This window comes from Dryobates pubescens, chromosome 14 (assembly GCF_014839835.1).
Source record: "Dryobates pubescens isolate bDryPub1 chromosome 14, bDryPub1.pri, whole genome shotgun sequence".
NCBI classification, from domain to species: Eukaryota; Metazoa; Chordata; class Aves; order Piciformes; family Picidae; genus Dryobates; species Dryobates pubescens.
In genome coordinates, this window is record NC_071625.1 from 7887294 (window position 1) to 7908777 (window position 21484).

At 43.6% G+C, this 21484-nt stretch overlaps 1 protein-coding gene across 2 annotated transcripts in view; it reads left to right on the top strand.

Annotated features, from left to right (window-relative positions):
• The window catches only part of ZNF704 (zinc finger protein 704), a 70177-nt gene that overhangs the window by 10716 nt on the left and 37977 nt on the right, over positions 1–21484 (top strand). For both annotated transcript variants that reach the window (XM_054167482.1, XM_054167483.1), the window contains exon 2: positions 5034–5281. In XM_054167482.1, coding sequence (XP_054023457.1) covers positions 5034–5281 — 248 coding nt within the window. The remainder of the gene's footprint in view (positions 1–5033; positions 5282–21484) is intronic.

Genomic DNA, 21484 nt, shown 5'->3' on the forward strand with positions numbered 1-21484 from the left:
CTTCTTTCCTTCCAGTGAGGATGCTCTTTGGGGATGGCAAAATTCAGATCCTTTTTCCCTGAAAAAAAAACTCTGTTATGGGAACTTGAACTGGAAATAGCACAAAGTAATAGAAGTAAACCAAAACCTTTTTTCTTTTTTCTTTTTCTGTTTCTTTTTAACCTCCAGGGATTTATTTTCAATATTTTTTACTTGCATGATGTTATCTTGATAATAAGTTTGGGTATTCCTCATTGCTGCTTGCTGTGTTTTGCTCTGAACTTTTGAATAGAATAGAATAGAATAGAACAGAACAGACCAGGTTGGAAGAGACCTTTGAGATCATTGAGTCCAACCTATCATCCAACACTATCTAATCAACTAAACCATGGCACCAACCCCCCTGCAGTGACACCTCCAACTACATCAGGCTGCCCAGGGCCACATTGAGTCTGATCTCAAATGTCTCCAGAGACCAGGCCTCAACCACCTCCCTGGGCAGCCTGTTCCAGTATTTCAGCACTTCCCCCTGATGTCCAGCCTAAATCTACCCTGCTCCAGCTTTGAACCATTGCCCCTCATCCTGTCTCTATGAACCCTTCTGAACGGTCCCTCCTCAGCCTTCCCCTAGGTCCCCTTTAGATACTGGAATGCAGCTATAGGGTCTCCCCAGAGCCTTCTCCAGGCTGAACAGCCCCAGTTCTTCCAGCCTGTGTTCACAGGAGAAGTGCTCCAGCCCCCTAATCATCTTTGTGGCTCTCCTCTCGACCCAATTCAGGAGGCCTATGCCTCTCCTGTGTTGGGGATCCCATAGCTGGACACAGTACTCCAAGGAAGTCACATACAGGTAGAGGATACCAGTGTTCTGGGTGGTTAATACTTTCCCTTGTGCTCAAAACCCACACATCTTAATGCCTGTTAAATGCTCGTAAAGCATTTGAAAGTTTTTTTAGCAGCAGTGCACCAGAAGCAAGGCAAGGTGCTCAAGCCCAGTCAGGTGGCAGTCAAAGAGATGACATATAGAGTCTCTCAAATGCAAGTCTCTGCATTTACATATAAATGTGATAGGTCTGCTTATTCTAGTGTTTGCTGATCCTTTGACTAAGCAGTTCAATACTTGAGCTGTCTGCTCGATCAATATCTTTTTTTGCTGCTTAGGGCAGCTGAATTTTAACTGAAATTCCAAGCTGAATTTTAACTGAAATTGGAGAAGAGTGATGTTTGACTGCAACCTGAGCATCTTATCAGGATGTGGCTTTGGGCTTAACAAAAATTGATTGCAGCTAAGTTAAGGCCTGAAGTATTGAAAAATTGCAGTCTGCTTATTCTCCCTAAAGAGGAAATTTAAATGACTCTGAATTTCTCAAACTTTGTGTAAGTATTGAGGCTACTTCAGTTTGGGCAGGACTTTCATTGCAGTGCATGGTCTTGCAGGGCTTCAGGGCTGGCACTTGGTTAGAATAGAATAGAATAGAGTAGAGTAGAGTAGAGTAGAATAGAATAGAATAAACCAGGTTGGAAGAGACCTTCAAGATCATCATATCCAACCACCTATTATCCAACACCACCAAATCAACTAAACCATGCAACCAAGCACCCTATCAAGTCTCCTCCTGAACACCTCCAGTGATGGTGACTCCACCACCTCCCCGGGCAGCCCATTCCAATGGGCAATCACTCTCTCTGTGTAGAACTTCCGCCTAACATCCAGCCTAAACCTCCCCTGGCACAGCTTGAGACTGTGTCCTCTTGTTCTGGTGCTGGTTGCCTGGGAGAAGAGACCAACCTCTGCCTGTCTACAACCTCCCTTAAGGTAGTTGCAGAGAGCAATAAGGTCTGCCCTGAGTCTCCTCTTCTCCAGGCTAAGCAACCCCAGCTCCCTCAGCCTCTCCTCATAGGGCTTGTGTTCCAAACCCCTCATCAACTCTGTTGCCCTTCTCTGGATACGCTCCAGCAAGTCAACATCCTTCCTAAACTGAGGGGCCCAGAACTGGACACAGTACAGTTGTGGCAAGATACCACCAAATAAAAGTTTCCATAAGCAGGTTAAGATGGCTTTTGAAATGGAAAATTGTTATTATTATAGTGCTGAAAATAGTGACTGTGGTAATCATTTGGCTGTCACGTGGAGCATTGAACTTCGTCTGCTAATAATAATGAATCAAGCAAGAACTTTAACTTAAAAGTAACCCCCTCAACCTAAATACATACCACTGTCTTGACAGCTTGAAAGCAAAAACTGAAACATTTTCCTTTTTATTTTTTTCTTGTTTAATAAAGTTTCTGTTCAGAATCCAAAGCAAGAAATTGCAGGAAGATTACCAGGGTCCCTGGCATCTGTTTTGGGCTGTCACAGCATGCTGTGCTGTGCTCAGTGAGGAAGCATAGCTCTAAACGACTGCTCTCTGACCCTTCAAAGAGGTTCCTGGAAAAGGTCATGCTATTAAGTGTTGAAAACAGAGGAGAAAGTGTAAAAGGCTAGTGCTTGCTTCAGGAGGTGAAGCCAGGTCAGACCCCACAGCATTTGGCAGAGGCAGAGCTGAGCCCCAGTGGGAAGGTGCAGCTAATTCTGGTGTTTCCAAGCAGCGGTGCATTGAGTTTCCCTTGCCCAGTGATGCAGAGTTGTCAAAGGCAGGTGAGGGCAACTGCAGACAGAAACAAAGCTAGGGTTTTTATCAGTTTGCAGATGGTTTACAACTCCCACCTCAGTGACTGAGCCTCCAAGCAGTGCTGGTTGCCTGAGGCCAGGTTGTGCAGGACTCACTGGAAAGTAAGGTGAGGGTTGCTAATGGCTTAAAGGTGAAAATAATGAATTACATAGAGAATCAGTGAGCCTGTTGGAAAATGGCTTGCATGAGCAAGGATTATTCAAGTTCATGGAACAAGCTCTGTAAGCTTTTACCAACATTTGATACTGGAGGCAAAAGGGTGGCAAATACAGAGGTGTGATTTGACAAGAGAAGCCAAAGCATTAGGGAACAACATAGCAATGAGTTTCAGAACAGCTAAGGAGAGAGAAAATTGGAGTATTGGAAGTAAGCCGAAATAAATTGGTATTCTGGTGCTAATGTCTGGCTGTCTGCAAGACAGACTGTCTCTGCTTGCACTAGACATTCCACAAAAGTTTTGCTGGAACATGTTACGGACTTAAAGGACCACCACAAGCCTCAAAGGGGTTAAAAGAATATGAAGGATCTTTGATAAAAAGTAGCTCCTGATAAGCTATGACAGAACAGCTAACTTATCTGGAAGGATACAGTGGAAATTGTCCATATTATCTCCAAACTGTGAGTGATGGTGAAGCATAGCTCAAGAGCAGAGGGCTCCTGGTAGCTAATTGGTGTGTGTTGCCACAAAGCCAGAGCCTGATCAGTTGAGTGACTGTGGCCCTTGGTGCTCCCCACACCAACATCTGCTTGCGTAGGTGGTTGGATTTGCAGCAGAAGAGCCTGTACCCTTCTAGATGGATCAGTGGAAATGGATGAATTAAAATAGGTACACTGCCTGTGGAGCAGGAGAAAGCTATCAGACAATGGCCACCAAGGGAAGCTCTTTGCTTTCTCTTAGGATCACCTGCTTTTAAAGCAGAAAAGATTCTTTTTCTGTGGTTGCCCTCGAGGGAGAGTTTAAAAAGAGGTCAATGTTTCCAAACATCAGTTAAAAACTGAAGGAAAGGAAAAGGTTCTGTCCAAGCATTGGAGTTGGCCTTCTGCTGTTTCTGGCCAGTTAGCCAAAGGATCTGACAATTCTGAGCACTTCCTTCTGTGTTTTTTTGCCATTCTTCGCCTCCACAGGTTTACATGGACTGGGTATTAATTATGGGACATAGACACACAAACCCCAAGCTGTTATCTGAATTTACTTGAACTGCATAGGTTATCTGGTGTCACAGTGCAAGCATTCTGCTCCTTCTGGTTTGGGCTTTATTTGTACAGCTGTACTCTGAGGGTGCAACCTTTTGTGGGGCTATTTATATCTGTAAAGAAAACTTAATAACGTATGGCACAAGATGCCTGCTGAAACTCTGTAACAGTCCCATAAACTAAGGAAACCATTTTTCCTGTGGTGAAATTATGGAGCTGGAGGAGCTTGAATGGCAGGAGAAGAGACTCACAACAGTATATGAGACAGGTCTGCCCTCATGGAGCTAAGGAAGCCCACCTGGCTGGGGCATGGTGTTTCAGAGCTAAAATGGAAATCCTGGGCTTTGTTCTACATGCTGGAAAAGTGGAGTGGTTTGGTTCTGTTGGCTTTCTATGTTCTTCACTGCAGCGTTGCAGTAATTTGCACCAACACGTACTCTGGAGAGGTAGCATGTTTGTTAAGGTATCTCTTTGCTTGGGAAGTCTTTGCTTATGGGAAGAAGCAGGCCAGAAGATCTGGGAAGTGCTGGCAGCCTAAGAGGCAACCTGGTCCTGGTCCTATGAGTGTCCATGCTCCTCACCACTGGCCATGAGTGGTGGAGCTGGCCAGGCTCCTTGTGGAGATCGTGCCAGCATCACTTGCTCCGCTTTGCCTTCTGGCACCTTAGTTGAATCAGAGTGGAATATTTTTATGCCTGCTGTGAAACCCTCTTTGTAAATGCAAAATACTCAAGTACTACTAAGTGGCTGTTGGAAACACTTTAATTTCTTGGTTGCCTTTTATCTGGCTAAATTCTGCCTTTTTCTCCTGATGTTTTAGGAGGAGGGCAGCTAGGATTCCTTTTGCACAGTTGCTGCATAGTTAGGCAGCACAGATGGGTGTACATTCAATAGATTCTGTATGTGCTGTGTGCTTTCTGAGATTCCTATTCCCTTTTTGATTTAACATTAAGAGGTAACTGATTGCTTTATCAAATGCACAGGAATTGCTGATTTTCCTGGAGAGTCTTCAACACTGTTGAGCGATTTAATGGCAGTTTCAGAATTTATGAAGGGCAAATAAATGGTGTTCTCTGAGTCAAAGAGCTAATTAGAAGCAAATGCCTGTGGGTATTGGGGTTCACCCCCCCACCCCACCCCCACATTTTAAGAGAATTAGATGAAAATTAATAATTGCTTTTAATTTTACAGGCAGCCAGCATCAAGCGGGAAATGACCTTCCCTGCATTTCAACAGGAGGATGTAAAAGGTGACATCAGTCAAAAACTGCCAGACCAACAGTTTCTCCTGTTTGCCACAAAGGAGGAAGATTTAAAAACAGCAGAGACCAAAAAACCCAACAGAGCTCATGAGTATGAAAAGGAAAACACTCGTTCTGTTTGTCTTCTGGAACAGAAGCGCAAGGTTGTTTCTTCAAACATTGATGTGCCTCCAGCAAGGTAAGAAAAGTTGGGGCTTCTTGTTGTGTTTTGTTGTAAGCTTTTCTGTTTTCTTCCCCCCCCACCCACCAAATTATTTAAATGGGGTAATAGAGACAAATGTGGGAAGCAGTATAATGAACTGATGCTGCCCAGGGGGATGGTGGAGTCGCCATCCCTGGAGGTGTTCAAGAGGGGATTGGCCGTGGCACTTGGTGCCATGGTTTAGTTAGTCATGAGGTGTTGGGTGACAGGTTGGACTTGATGATCTTTGAGGTCTTTTCCAACATTATTGATTCTATGATTCTGTGACCAATGTTTGTGCCCAAGCAGCCATAAGTCAATCACAGCTCCACTGTTGGAGAGACTGAAAATGGAAAACATTAGTAGCACAAACAGACCACCTGCAGCGTAGGACTTAGGATTGATTTTGCTTTTCTGAAGTGGTGTGGCTGAGGTGCTTGAGGAGATTATTGTCCCAGCTTCACCCTGAGACGTAGTCTTCTAAACTGGATACAGAATCATCTCACCTGCAAGCAGTGTTCTAAGAATGTAAATGGGTTTTTTGACAGTCATACCTGCAGTCACTTTAAACTCATGGGAGTGTACACTGACTTAGGCTACATAGAGAGGAGGTAATATCTTGTGTTCTGCTGTATCCCTGCATCAGTGTACAGCTGGGTTATAATGTGGCCTGTGAATTAATTAGCAGAAAAATGTAGTGAGGGAAGGCTAGTGGAGGGAAATCAGATTTGCAGAAAATAGGGATTTGGAGATTTTGGTGCTGATTTTAATTTGTTATTCCTTGAGGTTCTGTTGTGAAGGCACATCAATGTTTGTGCCTTCAGCATCTGCATCTGGGCGGTTACACTTCTAATTATAAACTATTTCTAGGGAATTAGTTGGAGGAAAAATAGCTTTTCTTTAATCTGAGGTTTGATGTAGATCACAGAAAGAAATGAAAGGTTTACTTGTCTATTTTGTTTTTTCCTTCTTGATATTTAAGAGAGAAACTGAGAATTTGAGACTGATTAGTGATTTAAAGAGAAAGGGCTTGAAAATACAGTCTAGAGCCTTCAGATTTTGAGTGAGAAAGGGAATGACTCCTATAGGAAGTGATGAATATCAGTGTAAAAGAAACATATCCAGTAATGCTAAGCAGTCTCACTTGTATCAGTGATGAAGAAATGACAACAAATTGGGTATTCTGCACTGCAGAATGACAAGTGCTTGTGCTTTTTGTTGTGAATTCATGTTGGCATCAGTCTGTCTGCAAAGATTGTTTTTTCCCTTAACCTGCCAGATAAATCAATTTGCATGTGATGTTCAGTGAAAGTCCTTCTGAGTTTGTAGTGCCCCTTGACAAATAGGTAGTCAAGTTGGATATTTTGCTGGTCTTTTGATTTGTTTGCTCTTTGAACCCCCAAATAAACCATCTGGAATAGGATGCTCACTGTTTTCCTCTGGTTCCCATGGATGATACTTGTGAAAACCACAAAGTTCTTGAGCGTTTTGACAGGATTTTGTGTATCTAGTAAAAAGATTTGCATTAAAAGCTTGACAATGTTAAGATACTTACTTGAGATTTTCACCAGTAACCAACCCTGTAATGGCTGAGTGCCCTTCTCATTCATGCTTATGTGTCTCAAATCAAATAGGATCATCAGATAAAAACAGGTCAGCAGGGGACCTCAGGAAGTCACCTAGTCCAACCTCCTGCTCAAACCATATGTTAGCATTTCCATTTTACAGTTCAGGCAGTCAAGGCGCAGGATTAAAGTGCCTTTTTGTGTGGCTTCGTGCAGATAATTCATCTGAAGAAGGAGTTGAACTTCCCTGTTCTGTCACTGCAGGACGATAGGAAATGTGTTCATTTGAAAAGATGTCTCCCGAAATTGTTTGTTGTTTCTGCATTTTGTTGTGAGCAGATAAATGATCATGCTGTGTTGTTTTTAGACGCACAGCCTGAGCTGCTGCATTTAGAGAATGAAATAGAAAGCAAACCTAGAGCCTACATTTGGTAGTGGGATAAAGATCTCGGTCACTTTTGGTACAGTTTTGCAGAAGTCCTTCAGTTTCCCTTTTAATCTGAGGTGATTTATTGGGCCATTTGTCCACGCAGGACAGGAAGAGAGCCTTTGGAGCTCCTACTAAGTATTCATTGGTGTAATGAGGGGAATGCCCAGTAGTCTCTCTTCCTCTTGAGCACAGTTTGATCTCTTAAGTCATGTCCTCTGAGAAGTGAGAGTCCAGGAGTTTGATGTTCTGCATTTTTATAAGCGTCTTCCAGTCTTCTCTGTAGGACAGTGCTGATCAAGTTGTGTGTTCTCCAGAGGTGAATTCTTCCTCCTGGCAGGACTTGTTGGGTCAGCTGACCCTGCTCATGAGAACATCTGTTCACCTTTGCAGCTAGATTATTGCCTTCAAAGATTGTCATGTCCAGTTGTGAAAGGTCATGGAACAGGCTGCTCAGGGGGGTTGTGGAGTCTCCTGCTCTGGAGATACTCAAAACCTGCTTGGATGTGTTCCTGTGTGATGTGGTATAGGTGACCCTGCTCTGGCAGGTTTGTTGGTCTGGGTGATCTTTTGAGCTGCCTTCCAGCCCTTAACATTCTGTTGATTCTCTGGGTTAACCAGATGTTTAAGAATGCATGGGAGAAATAGGGAGTTTCACATGATCTTCAATTTCTTATAGCTGCATACATCCTCTTGGCAAAAAAAAAACCTTTCAGCTATCATTTTGAAGTAGAAAAATGCTATGGAAATGAAGCTTGCTAATTATTTTGTTTTGAAACCTTAGTGGAGCTGGGAAGGTTACCTGCTTTACTTCAGATGCCAAGGTGAAGGGTGATGGTAAATTTTGTAGCTTCTTACTAAACCAGCACAATATGCAGTGGATTTTGAGACCAAAGTTTGTCATACTGCAGAATCCCCATTAACATAGGTGCATGAAGTGTCTGCAGAAGAGCTGGTAATCTGGGTAAGTTCACTTCACTTTGGCCACAAAATTAAACAAAGCCCATCCCACCTTACTTTTTTAAAGGATTTCAGTGAGTGAGAATGAAAATCTTTGTGAGGTGCTGTATCCAAGATAACTAACCGTTCAGGAAACAGCTGCATAATGATTGTTGTTCCTGAGTCACATTAGAATAGAATAGAATAGAATAGAATAGAATAGAATAGAATAGACCAGACCAGGTTGGAAGAGACCCTCAAGATCATCACGTCCAACCCATCATCCATCCCACCCCATCAACTGAACCATGCAACCAAGCACCCTATCAAGTCTCCTCCTGAACACCTCCAACGATGGTGACTCCACCACCTCCCCGGGCAGCCCATTCCAATGGGCAGTCACTCTGTCTGTGTAGAACGTCTTCCTAACATCCAGCCTAAACCTCCCCTGGCACAGCTTGAGACTGTGTCCTCTTGTTCTGGTGCTGGTTGCCTGGGAGAAAAGACCAACCTCTGCCTGTCTACAACCTCCCTTAAGGTAGTTGTAGAGAGCAATAAGGTCTCCCCTGAGTCTCCTCTTCTCCAGGCTAAGCAACCCCAGCTCCCTCAGCCTCTCCTCATAGGGCTTATGTTCCAAACCCCTCACCAACTTTGTTGCCCTTCTCTGGACACGTTCCAGCAAGTTAACATCATTCCTAAACTGAGGGGCCCAGAACTGGACACAGGACTCAAGGTGTGGCCTAACCAGTGCAGTGTACAGGGGCAGAATCACCTCCCTGCTCCTGTCATTCAGCTGCAGGGTTTTTGTTACCATGATGTTTAGGGTGCTTGGTACTCAGGTGCACTGGAGTTGCAGTAGGTGGAACTGCAGAGCAGGGACAGGCTGTCTCACATGCACATACAGGAGAATGGGAAACCGATGGAAATCGTGGCTATGTCAGAAGTTTGTTAGTGAATTCTGGAAAGACTGGGTAGATCTAATTAACACAACAAGGAAAGAAAGTGAACCCACACTTTCCATGCTCCAGGTAAATGCTGTATCCCCACAGTTACATGTTTGCCTGGAGTGCAGAAGGTGTGGGGTGAGGTTCTTGGAGCACAGACCCGAACTGGGATCTCTGATGTACATAGGAGGTATCTAAACCCGTCTTATTCAAGGTGCTTCATAAAGCAGGTCTTCAAAGTGATAGTGTTGGGCTGAATGAGGCAGACCTGAAATAAACCTTTTATTGCAGGCAGGATAATTTTAATACTGAAATGAAATTTTAAAGTTTGTTGTTAAAGTTCATTGTTAGGTAATGGTTAGACTTGATCTTGAAGGTCATTTCCAACCACAGGGACTCTGTGATTCTATTTTCTATTTCACCTTGCAGTAATACTGCAGACCTTTCTCTTTATGCTGTGTGCTGTACTGAGAGTGTCTTTTGGATTAAATTAGGAGGAGATCATGACTTTTTCTTACTGATTTTTGTGCTTTGGAATGCCAGACTGAAATGAGAGGTTAAAGGCCTTAAGTCTTTCCCTTTTTAGACTTCTTCATTCATTTGCTCTTCATTTGCTTCATTTTGAACAAAATTTGAGTTCAGCAGCTTTCTTCTGAAACTCAGATGAGTAGAAATGAAACTGGTCAGCTTAAGTAGATGAATCATTTACTAGAAAAGGAAATTTGAATGCCTTATTTTCCCTTTAAAGTTCGGTGCTGACCACTCAACTATAAACTGCAGTCATCTCTGAGATTGGGGATGTTGTCCTGACAACAGAGGAGAATATGCTTTAGACTGACCTCCAGTTCAAATGTGAGTGATGAAACCCAGCCCAGATCCTGGGGATGAAAGGTCATTTCTCTCATAACAGAGTGGTGTCACTGAGGGATTTGTCATCCTGTCTTGTGGACAGAAGCAAGCACAGGTCTACCAGTGGTTCTGGCAGCTACATCTGTAGAGGTCAGATGTAATCAAAGATGATGTCCTCAGTAGGCAGCAACATGAAAGCTAACAGGAACTTCATGCTCAGTTGTTTCTTCATCAGTCACTTACCATAATGCATGCTCACTCCCCAAGCAAATCAACAAGAAAGAGAAGAAAAAGGCTGGCCTTTGACACAGGGGGTGTGAGAGTATGGGTCACAATGGAGGGACCCAGTGCAGGTCAGGCACATAGGGAACACTTTCTGCCTCTCAGAGAACAAGGATGGGCAATGGAGAATATGGGATGAAGTTGGCTGTGAGTTTTTTTGTTGGTGTTGGTGTTTTGGTTTTGAGTAAATTCTGAGACTAAATGCCTGGAAATGGTGATGGGGTTAAAGATCCAAACCCTTCAAAACTTTCATGCACTAGCGTCAGAAGTGATGTCCTTTCTGGTGTCCCAGAAAACATCTGAAAGGCATAGAAGAATTAAAGAAGGAACTAGGCAGGCATCTCTCCTACTCCTCTGATAGGTAGGAGTTTTTTAATAGCTTTGTTTTTGTTAACCTTTTCTAGAGGACTTAAATATTATGAAATTTGCATTCTCCCCTTGCTACATCATTCTCCTTCTCCCCAGTCCACCTGTGCCCTACCTTCTCTGACAAGAAAAAAAAAAGAAGGAAATGCAAACTTTCTAATGGCCTAACATTTTCTACATAGTTTGTGCTTTTGGAGGACAAGCCAAAGCTAAACCTCAGCTGCTTAAGCACTTCATGTAGTATGAAAATAACTACTGTGCAATAAAACCTTCTGGTTCCTGTGCTCTTCTGGTTCACTACAATTAAGCAGGTGATATTTGCCATGAAAATAATATATTGGATTTTGCTATCTTCTGTTTCTCTTATGCATAAAAAAGTTGCTCAATTGCTGCAAAATTAATTTTACTAATGCACCTATACTTTATCTACTAATTAGTTTCTAATTTAATTGAAGAATATGAGAAATAGTTGAAATAAGGTAAATGAAACACTTTTAGGCATTTCCTCCCCCCCCATCCATTTGAGGTCCCAGACTTGCTGTAGCAAACTGGGACAACAAAAATTGCAGCTGTGTTTTCTGACCATTGGTTTAAACAGTGTAGGCAGGTGCTGCATTTTCATCCCACAATGAGTTTCTTGCCTGCTGTCTCCAGGAATGTAAGGATCTGTGAGGCCTGCTGGGCATGACTGATTATGCACCATGCATTGCACTGGGAACATTTGCATATTTTCACAGCCAAAACTCTCCAGGAACCTGACTTCAAGATCAAAAGCACTATCTGCTTACCTATGATATCCTCACCAGGAGGACTTCCTGGTCTGCCTGCAGAGGGAAGAAGCTGACACTCCAGTTGTGCTTTTCTGTTTATCCAGAGGTGATGTTTATTCAAAGATTGTCTTCTGTTATTCTTCTCCATCTGTTTCAGCAGGCTTCTCAGTTCTCCTTGGGGAAGATCCTTTCCTGTATGTCTCACCATTTTGACACAGAGGATTGATGGGGCAACTTCAGAAGGCATCAACTATTTGTTGGCTTCTGAGGCCTTTCGGATGAAAACCAAAGGCCAAGAAGTGAGGTTGTGCTTCAGATTCACTGACTGTAGCTCTGCAAGCTTCTGAGCTCTGTGGTTTTACTTCTCACCCAAATGCACTTCACTGAGGTGTGAAGTTTTCTCCACTTTTTTTCACCATCCTGTTCTAGTTCAGTACTCCCATTTCTTGTTTCATTTCCTGTGCATCCATAGTAGTTAGGGGCTTTGAAAACAGTTGGGTTTACTGTAATGAGAATTACTCCCAGAGTCGTTCCTGTAGTTCAGGGCTTCTGTAAATACTGGTAGTTGGCAATATCCTGTGTTTAAAAGAAGCTTCTCCAAATATCCCCAGCAGCTAAATGCTGAAGTAGTAAATTGTTGCTTTGTTTTCCTAGACTTCTCTAGCTAAATATGTGTGCAGCTTGATTGGATTCCACCCAAGCAGTCAGTAGAGCTTGATTATGTTTAATATTGATAGTAAACTGCTTGTAATGGGCCGCTGCAGAAAGGTGTGGTGCCTGCTAGGATCTCACTGTTCACAGGAAAAAGAGGCTAAGCCAAAGAGCAATCAGAGAATTGGTCCATTAGCATGTTTTGAAGTAAAACTCTGCATCATTTCTGGATGCTGCTTTCTAAAACTACATTTTGTTTCCATTCTAGAAGGGCTCTGTGTGTGCTTCAAGCTCTCCATGGTTTTGATCTGCCTGCAGTATGCAAAAGCAGGGCAGCAGAGACTTCTTTGAAAAGTGTAGGTTAAATTGCAAACAAAAACTCTGCAGGTAGATATGGCAGGGTCAGACCTAACTCCAGTCTCCTTGCTCCTTTAATTGGAATGCCATCTTCCATATGACTTGCCTAGGTATGCACAGTGCCTGTTGCACAATAGCTGATCCAACTTCTCATGGTGCTGACAGACGACAGAGCTCATGGCAGCTTGCAGAGTGTTGGAAGCTCACCTTCAGGTGGTGAGGTGGATCAAGTCTCAAGAGTGCTGTGCCACAGAGGCCTACCCTCAGTAGGACTGGCCCATTCAAAGGCTGGCTGACCACAGTGGGGGTTGAACTTGCTATGCATGAGATTAGATTTTCTTCCTAGCTAGGTGGTACAGACTCTGGCATTAGCATTCCAAAGTCCCCATTGCCAGAGAGCCACAGCGATGTGGTGGGCAGGGTCATTTGTTAAAAGAGGTGTTAAAACATCCCCTGCTGTAGAAAAACTTACTCTGGAAGTGTGCAAAACCTATCATTACTTTCCCTCATGTTGTACTGTGTACACATCAGAGGGTTTCAAGATGACTCCTACTTAGATGCATTACTGAGTTCCCCCCCAACCAGTGTGCTCAGTCAGTTGCAGCTTGTAGAGAACTCAGTTACATGACACAATTCATTCTTTCACCACCAGTCTTAGAAAGCTGGCTGGCCTATCCAGCAGCATTTTGCCAACACAATACTCTTCTTAATATGTGGGTTTTGCATGAGTTATTCCTGAGGTGGTCTTTTTTTTCCCGGCAACGCTCAACATGGAGGTAACATTAACCTCGTGAATATTTTTCCCCTGTTCTTTACTCACAATGTTTTGCATTTGATGGTGATTTTCACACAGTTTGGTGTAATGCAACTACCATTTTATGGTTGTAGTCTTTCAGCCTGTACTTGATCCTGAGAGCAGTGGGTGGTTGAAGAGGGATGGACCTAGCAAGAATATGGATGGGCCTAGCAAGAGTATGGATGAACCTAGCAAGAATATGGATGAAGCTTACTTCCCATGAATAAATGACTTTCTGTTTGGTGAGGCTTTTTGTAGCAACTAATCATAGAATTGCTTTGGTTGGAAAAGACCTTTAAGATCATTGAGTCCTCCAACCGTTCTTTAACTCTGCAGCTCATTGCACCAATCTCTTAGTTCATTTTTCTGGGTTTCCATAGTTTTCAGCTTCCACTCTGTCTTCTGATGCATGCAGTAGTAGTAATATTAGGAGAAGGAAACTTCTAACACCACACTTCAGCCATCTGGAGTTTTGTCCACTGGTATTGTTCTTAACTACAGACTTGCAATGATGTTCCCAGGGAATGAAATTCCAGTGAAAACTAAAAGCCTGGAAAATTTCATTGTTCAGTGTGGTAATGCTAAGTTGTTCTACTGCTTGGAGTCTGGATTATTTTAAGTAATTATTATTTTCCAAAGAAGATTTTGCTTGTGTACATGCACGTAGAAATGTTTCCCATTTCTCTAGAAAAATCCTGTGTTGGAAGCACTGCTGAGAAAGAAGTGTACCTACTCCTGTCTAAAATCTTCCACTGGTAGCCAAGGCAAAAGGTTAAATAGTTTTATCAGTGTGATGGGAGCTGCCAGGACAGCATCTCATTACCAAGCAAGCTTCAATGAATTCCTCTGATGTGGCACAGGGCAAGAACATGCCCCGATCTGCAGCAACCGTTAGGGGCTGGCTCTTGAAGAGCTGCTTTCAGCCAGAGTTGCTGTTTATCTGTTAGCCAGTGATGTCAATGCAGGGCTTGTTCTCAGCTCTTCAGTTCCCTTAAAAAATGGAGTGTAATTTCAAAACACTCTTCAACAGCAGGCCATATTCAATAAGAGTAATTTCTTTGTGGTTTGTGTTAGCAGTGGCACAAAACAAATTCCTCTTGAAATGCCATCTGTGCTGAGAAACAGAAAAAAAGCCAATGGGGACTTGGTTTGTAACTTCAGTGCCTGTGAAACGTACAAGCACGGGCTGCCATGTGTATGGCTCCATGGACTACAGGCATCACAGCTTTGGTCACAGCTGGAATTTTAGTTAAATGCTACAAAATGTAAATATTCTAGTTTGTGCAGCGATCTTCAACCTTGGATCACTGTGGTCAGCAAAGCCTTGCCGAGAGAAGTTGTATCACTGATGGTTGTTTGTGAAGTGTTTCTAGGCGTTTCTGTCTTAACTCCTTCAGCATCATCATCCCCATGAGAGCAAAAAACAGCAGGTAGAATGTGTGACTCTTCTCCATGTGTGTCCAAAAGCCTTTCAGTGTTTTGTTTGTGTCCCTAAGACAGCTACACTGCAAGGAAAGCCATCTGACCCTGCCTTTTGTATGTGGTACCTAGAGTGTGTAATTGGCTTGTACAGATGAAAGGCTATATTTAAGGTGCCTTTTATTGTTTGTTAAGATTTTCCTAATCTCTGTTATATGTTGGTCTACGTGCATCAGATACCTGGTTTGCCTCTAATGCAGGTTTTGTGACCACAGGAGCATTGCCAAAGGATGGAACACTTAATCACTTCAAAACATCAGCACCTAGATGAGGATAAATTACGTTTTTCTAACAGTTTGTTTTTATTTGAAGAAGAACCACATGATCTTATGGGGTTTTAGTAATCTGCATGCTTCAATATAAGCCCTGACTCTTAGCTTTTTTTTGCTTATTTTGGGAAAATGGTGAAAAAGAAGTGTTGCTTAGGTAGACAAGGTCTGCATGAAGGAGCTACAATCTTTGCTATGTTGCTGATCTTCTCATATAAAATATCCCTTGACTTTGCTACCAAAGCTGCACTTGATGGCAGTCGTGCACCAAACGCCTGCTGCACATGACCTGCAGCATGACTTTTGTTCCCTGTGGCAAGCCTAGTTCCATACCTAGCTGAATGGCTGCTTTTGGGAAGCTTACAAGAATTAACCTGTCATGTTCAGTGTGTTTTCATGACATACTGCATAACTAGTTCATACTTTTCTCAAGCCAACAATCAAAAGTAGGTTTGGTTCATCAAGTATGCAAGTCCAGCGCACTGGGTAGGGAGTTCTTCTGGTTTGCAGGGCTCTGTATTTTAAATTACTTTAACACATCCAAGTGCCGGGTTCTACACATTGGCCACAACAACCCCATGCAGTGCTACAGGCTGGGGTCAGAGTGGCTGGAGGGCGGCCAGGCAGAAAGGGACCTGGGGGTACTGGTCAATGGTAGGCTGAACATGAGCCTTCAGTGTGCCCAGGTGGCCTAGAAGGCCAATGGCATCCTGGCCTGCATCAGGAACAGTGTGGCCAGCAGGAGCAGGGAGGTCATTCTCCCCCTGTACTCAGCACTGGTTAGGCCACACCTTGAGGACTGTGTCCAGTTCTGGGCCCCTCAGTTTAGGAAGGATGTTGACTTGCTGGAATTGTTGCTTGGGCAACAAAGCTGGGGAGGGGTTTGGAACACAATCCCTATGAGGAGAGGCTGAGGGAGCTGGGGTTGCTTAGCCTGGAGAAGAGGAGGCTCAGGGCAGACCTTATTGCTCTCTACAACTACCTGAAGGGAGGTTGTAGCCAGGTGGGGGCTGGTCTCTTCTCCCAGGCAACCAGCACCAGAACAAGAGGACACAGTCTCAAGCTGCACCAGGGGAGGTTTAGGCTGGATGTTAGAAAGAAATTCTTCATAGAAAGAGTGATTGGCCACTGGAATGGGCTGCCCAGGGAGGTGGTGGAGTCACCATCACTGGAGGTGTTTAGGAAGAGACTGGATGGGGTGCTTGGTTCCATGGTTTAGTTGATTAGATAGTGTTGGATGATAGGTTGGACTCGATGATCTCAAAGATCTCTTCCAATCCGGTTTATTCCATTCCATTCCATTCCATTCCAAACACTGTGTCTGGTCTTGAGCTGTCTCTGCTTGGTACCCAGTGAACAGAACAGAGGCAGTAGTACCTTCAGTGGACAGGAGGACACTGTACATGAAATGCAAACTTCAGCTATTAGTGGTCCCAGCAGAGAAAGTACGTCCTGAAGTACCTTGCACTTGTATCCATGGAGTAAAAGATGAACTGAACTGAGATGAGATGCTTTGCTAAAAAGTACTTAACATTCCCAAGCAAATGTATGTTTACACTTTGTATAGAACCAACGTTTAGAGACATAACTTGGTTCTCATTCTGGGGTAAAACATTCAGCATTAGTGGCTGTAATGGTTTGTTTCATAACCACGTCTTCAAAATAGCCTCTTTGGGGAACTGAGGGAAAAAGGATAGAACAACATTACCAGAATACAGTGGCAGAGTGTTTCTTACCTTGAATTATACATTGTACTAAACTCTAGCTAGCTGAGAGTTGTCCTCCCTTCTCTCCAGGAGCACGCCAGAAGCCCATGTGGCTGCACACCTGAGCTGCGTTGTCTCATGGAAACTGTTGTCTTCTGCAGCATCAACATTGGCATTCTCCATTGAGGCTGCTACTATGTTGACACATGGATGTTTTCAGTAATGACAGTATTCCAGATGGTAAATGGAGTCAATAGCCAGTTGATGCTTTTAGTGTTATTCTTACGTTGCAGTACTGTTGCTCCTCATTTGATTGGGTTTGTTTCTGAAAACTTAATGTCTTGGCCATTTCTTTGAGGTGGGACAGAGGGTGGTATTTCCACCAGCAGCAGATTATGGTCAGCTTTATAATGAAGTGAAGCATTGCTTTCCTGTTGAAATACTTCATTTTGTCTATGAAGAACATTTTCCATCCCATCCCATGCTCCCAAACTGAGGCTTCCTGCTGTGGCTGTCTCCTTTTCCCTTGTGTCTTAATTTGGATCATTTCTTTAATTTTTGCTGTGTCTGATTGGTTCCTCCCTTGAAGCTGAGACAAGCAGGGAGTAGTAGTGCTTAAAAAAAAGGTGTTTAGTACATTCCCATTTACACACAAAGGGCTAATTACACACACACACAGCACGGAGTGGGAGGAACCATATGCCTGACAGATTGCTGTAAGGGCACTCCTCACCTGACTGGGTGAGGAGGGAAATGATGACCAAAAGGATGCACTGGGCCTATTTTGTTGTTTATTTCTGATCAAAGTGCCTGTGAAAAAAGCTTTGATGCCTGGTAAGTGTGTGCTGATGATTTAGACAGCATATTTTGGTTGCTTTTTCCTAGCTTGTTAACTCTTCTGACAACTGCATCCTGAAGTCATGGACCTTTGATTTGTTTGTGTCCTCTTGGATTAATCATCCTTCTTGTCTTCCCTCCTTCTTGTCTTCCCACCTTCCCGCCTTCCCTCCTTCTCACCTTCCCTCCTTCCTTCCTTCCCTCCTTCCCGCCTTCCCGCCTTCCCACCTTCCCTCCTTATTGCCTTCCCACCTTTTCTCCTTCCCTCCTTCTTGCCTTCCCTCCTTCCTGCCTTCCCTCCTTCTCACCTTCCCTCCTTCCTTCCTTCTCTCCTTCCCTCCTTCCCACCTTCCCTCCTCGCCTTCCCTCCTTCTCGCCTTCCCTCCTTCTCGCCTTCCCTCCTTCCTGCCTTCCCTCCTTCTCGCCTTCCCTCCTTCCTTCCTTCTCTCCTTCTCTCCTCTCCTTCCCTCCTTCCCACCTTCCCTCCTCGCCTTCCCTCCTTCTCGCCTTCCCTCCTTCTTGCCTTCCCTCCTTCCCTCCTTATTGCCTTTCCTCCTTCCCTCCTTCTAGCCTTCCCTCCTTCCTGCCTTCCCTCCACCTTTAGTAGGGTTCACTGGGCCCTTGGCTCCAAGCGTACAGATCTGTAACTCTCACAGTAAGTGCAGAGCAGCTATTAAATGCTATTTTTATATACATATAAATACCTATCAACAATCAGAGGGTAAGCATGTGTTTTGTGTGACATACTTGTGCACTTAATCTCTAATGTCCTGAGAAATACCTTGCTGATGCTTAACCTTTCCAAACCAGTGATTCTACTTTTAGCAGCTCGCCAGAGTACTTTTAGATCACAGAAGTAATAACAGCAGCAACAGGAAAGATCCAATCAATGCTGAGAGCCCTTTAAAGCATGTCACATGAAAGGCTTGTGGTTACAGTTGTTTATATTTTGTGGTATATGTTTTATGATGGTGCTGACAGCAATTCAAAGTGTTACAAAGGAAGATACATCACTGGCTCCTGCTGATCTCTGAAGCAAATATGTGCAGGGGGATTTTGTCATTATTGGGATGTTTTCATCTGAGGAAGAAAGCTTGGAGAGAAAATATACATGGAATGCATAACACAAAAAAGAAACTGGATACTCACTACACTTCTAATAAATCATGAACATTAAAGCAGTGAACAAACAAGCTTTCAGGTTTTAATTTAAGACATAATGTGTGGCATTAATAACCTTGGCTGGTATTGGTCCTACAGATAAAAGCTTTGCATTACATTATGCAGCAAATGTTCTTAGTTATCTTCAGGTTGTTTATATTTTTTTCTTCCTTTTTTTTTTTTCCTGGGATTTTTTTTTTGTGGGTTTTTTTTTTGTTTTGTTTTGTTTTGGCAGTCTGTTGTGCAGACATCCAAACTGTTCACAGTATTAATTGTGTTTGCCTGTCAGTATTATGGCAGGGGGAATTGGAGAGGCAGCATATCCACAGTGGGGTGTTCGATTTGTGAGCGAGAGGAAAGTTTAGTTGCTGTGGAAAAAAACAAGGAGGGATCAGTAGATGTCCCAGGTACCAGCACTGCCCAGCATGGCTGAGGCTTCTTCTGCAGGACGAGTCAGATCTTGGCAGCTGCTGTCCCTCAGCATCGTGGTTGCAGCTGAGCCTCTACAGCAGTAGATGCTCTTCGCATTTCCTCATCAAGTCCACCCCAGGATAGAGAGGAATGCTCAGGAGGAGACCCTGGCTCTCAGGTAGTTTTTCTTGTCTGTGTGAGGGTAAGATACAGCCCTCATAAAGGAGCTCCCATTCATCACAGTCCTTCAGTCCTATGTGTGCCTTTCAAAATACTCTTGGCTCTCTCATTATTTGCCTCTCTGTGGTCCTAGAAGTTTATTTCTCTGCTCTCAAGTATATCAGAAACAGGAAATGTGGCCAATAATATCTTTAGTCAGACTTCCACACTGAAGACAGCCTGTCCTGTCCATCTCTACATCAAGGGGCAAATGTATGGCCATTCTATACATTTCTGCTTTTCTTACCTACTCTCTAAAATCAAAGCCTGTCTGAGCTAAGTGTATCCATTGGTGTCATGGGAGCTTACAAAGCATCTGGCCCAGACTGCCCTCGTGCTCTGTAAAATCTGTTGACTCACTGTGCTATACAGCCTCCCACATACCCATCTATTGCTGCGTATTCTCTTCCTCCCACTTGTTCTCCTGGTGCCATTCCTTCTGTGGGTATGCCTCTGCTTTAGCTGTCCTTTAAGATCCAACATCCAACAATTCTCCAAACCTCACCTCCTTTCAAATACTTCACATATTTTACAGTTGGACTTCTAAAATCTTTCCTTCAGTTCCAGTGAGAGACACATACTGCTTCTTTTCCAGAAGATGCACTTCCAAATTCTCTGAAATGATTCTCTCCTCATGCTTCTATGATGTATTCTGTAGTTGCTGTTTAGGATAAATTATCTTGTGCTGAATTAAGGAAGTCCATGGTTGAAACCTCCTGTTCTTATATCATGCACCAGCTATATCTGTGTGCCTGGAAAATATCCAAGTTACCTTTGTCTGCCCTACCTTGTTGCTTGCCCTACTGGGAAGGCTTCAGAGAGCAGTGCAGGCTCAGGGAGAGAAGGAGGTAGCTGGGAAAAAGGCAAATCTGGCTACCTGAATACATGAACCCAGCTGTCGTGGTTTTAAGTGCTATTTTTGTGAAGTTGCCAACACTTGTTATATAGAATCAGGGTTGGAAGGGACCTCCAAAGGTCATCTAGTCCAACCTCCTGTGCAGTCAGCAGGGGCATCCTCAACTAGATCAGATTGCCCAGACCCTGTTGAGCCTCACCTTGAATATCTCCAGGGGTGGGGCCTCACCTAGCTCCCTGGGCAACCTGTTCCAGTGTTCCACTACCCTCATGGTAAAGAACTTGTTCCTAACATGCAGTCTAAATTTGCTCTTCTCTAGTTTGAAGCCATTGCCCTTCTTCCTATCACTACAGGCCTTTGTAAACAGTGTCTCTCCATCCTTCTTGTAGACCCCCTTCAGGTACTGGAATGTCGCTGTTAGGTCTACCTGGAGCCTTTTCTTCTCCAGGCTGAACAAACCCAGCTCCCTCAGCCTGTCCTTGTAGCAGAGGTGCTTCAACCCTCTGATCATTTTTGAGGCCCTTCTCTGGACCTGCTCCATCAGGTCCATGTCCTTCCTATATGGAAGCTCCAGAGCTGGATGTAGTACTGCAGGTGAGGTCTCACCAGAGCAAAGTGGCAAAATCACCTCACTAAGACCATGCCATCCAAGATGATTATATCCACTTTTTGTTTGGAGGGGGGAACAGTGAGCAAGAGACTAAAGTTAAAAATCCCTTGTGCATTTCTGTGATCTATCCAGAAGTATCAGGCTTTCAAAAGCAAGGAGTGATGTGCATACAAGTATGTTTCTATCCAACATGTGAGTACATTTCTATCCAACACTAAATCACCCGCAGGATCATTAAAGCTTGCTGACTAACACCTGTGGTGAGGCCACAAACACCACACACGTTATTTTCTTCATGTAAGCAGTGACAGACAAATTGTTGCTGATGTCTGTAAACAGCACAGCCTAAAGAAAACACTAGATTGTGAAGAAGCTTAGCTTTCCAGTATATATTAAAAAAAAAAAAACCAACATCAAAACAACCAGCAACAAACCAAACAGAACAACAACAAACAACCCCAACCATGAAACAAAACACAATCAAAAAAGAACAACCTGGGAAAAAAACAGCCAAACAAAAAAACCCCAAACCAAACCCTACAAGCAAAGTGAAAAGTAGACAGCATAAAGCCCTGAGAACAACCATTACGAACAGATGGCTAATTTCCTCTCTTCCTAAAACAGCTTTAAGTATATATTGCTAAGTCTAATGACTTGTTCTCTGCTGACACTATACCTGAGCCCAAAACATAGACTCCAGACCGTT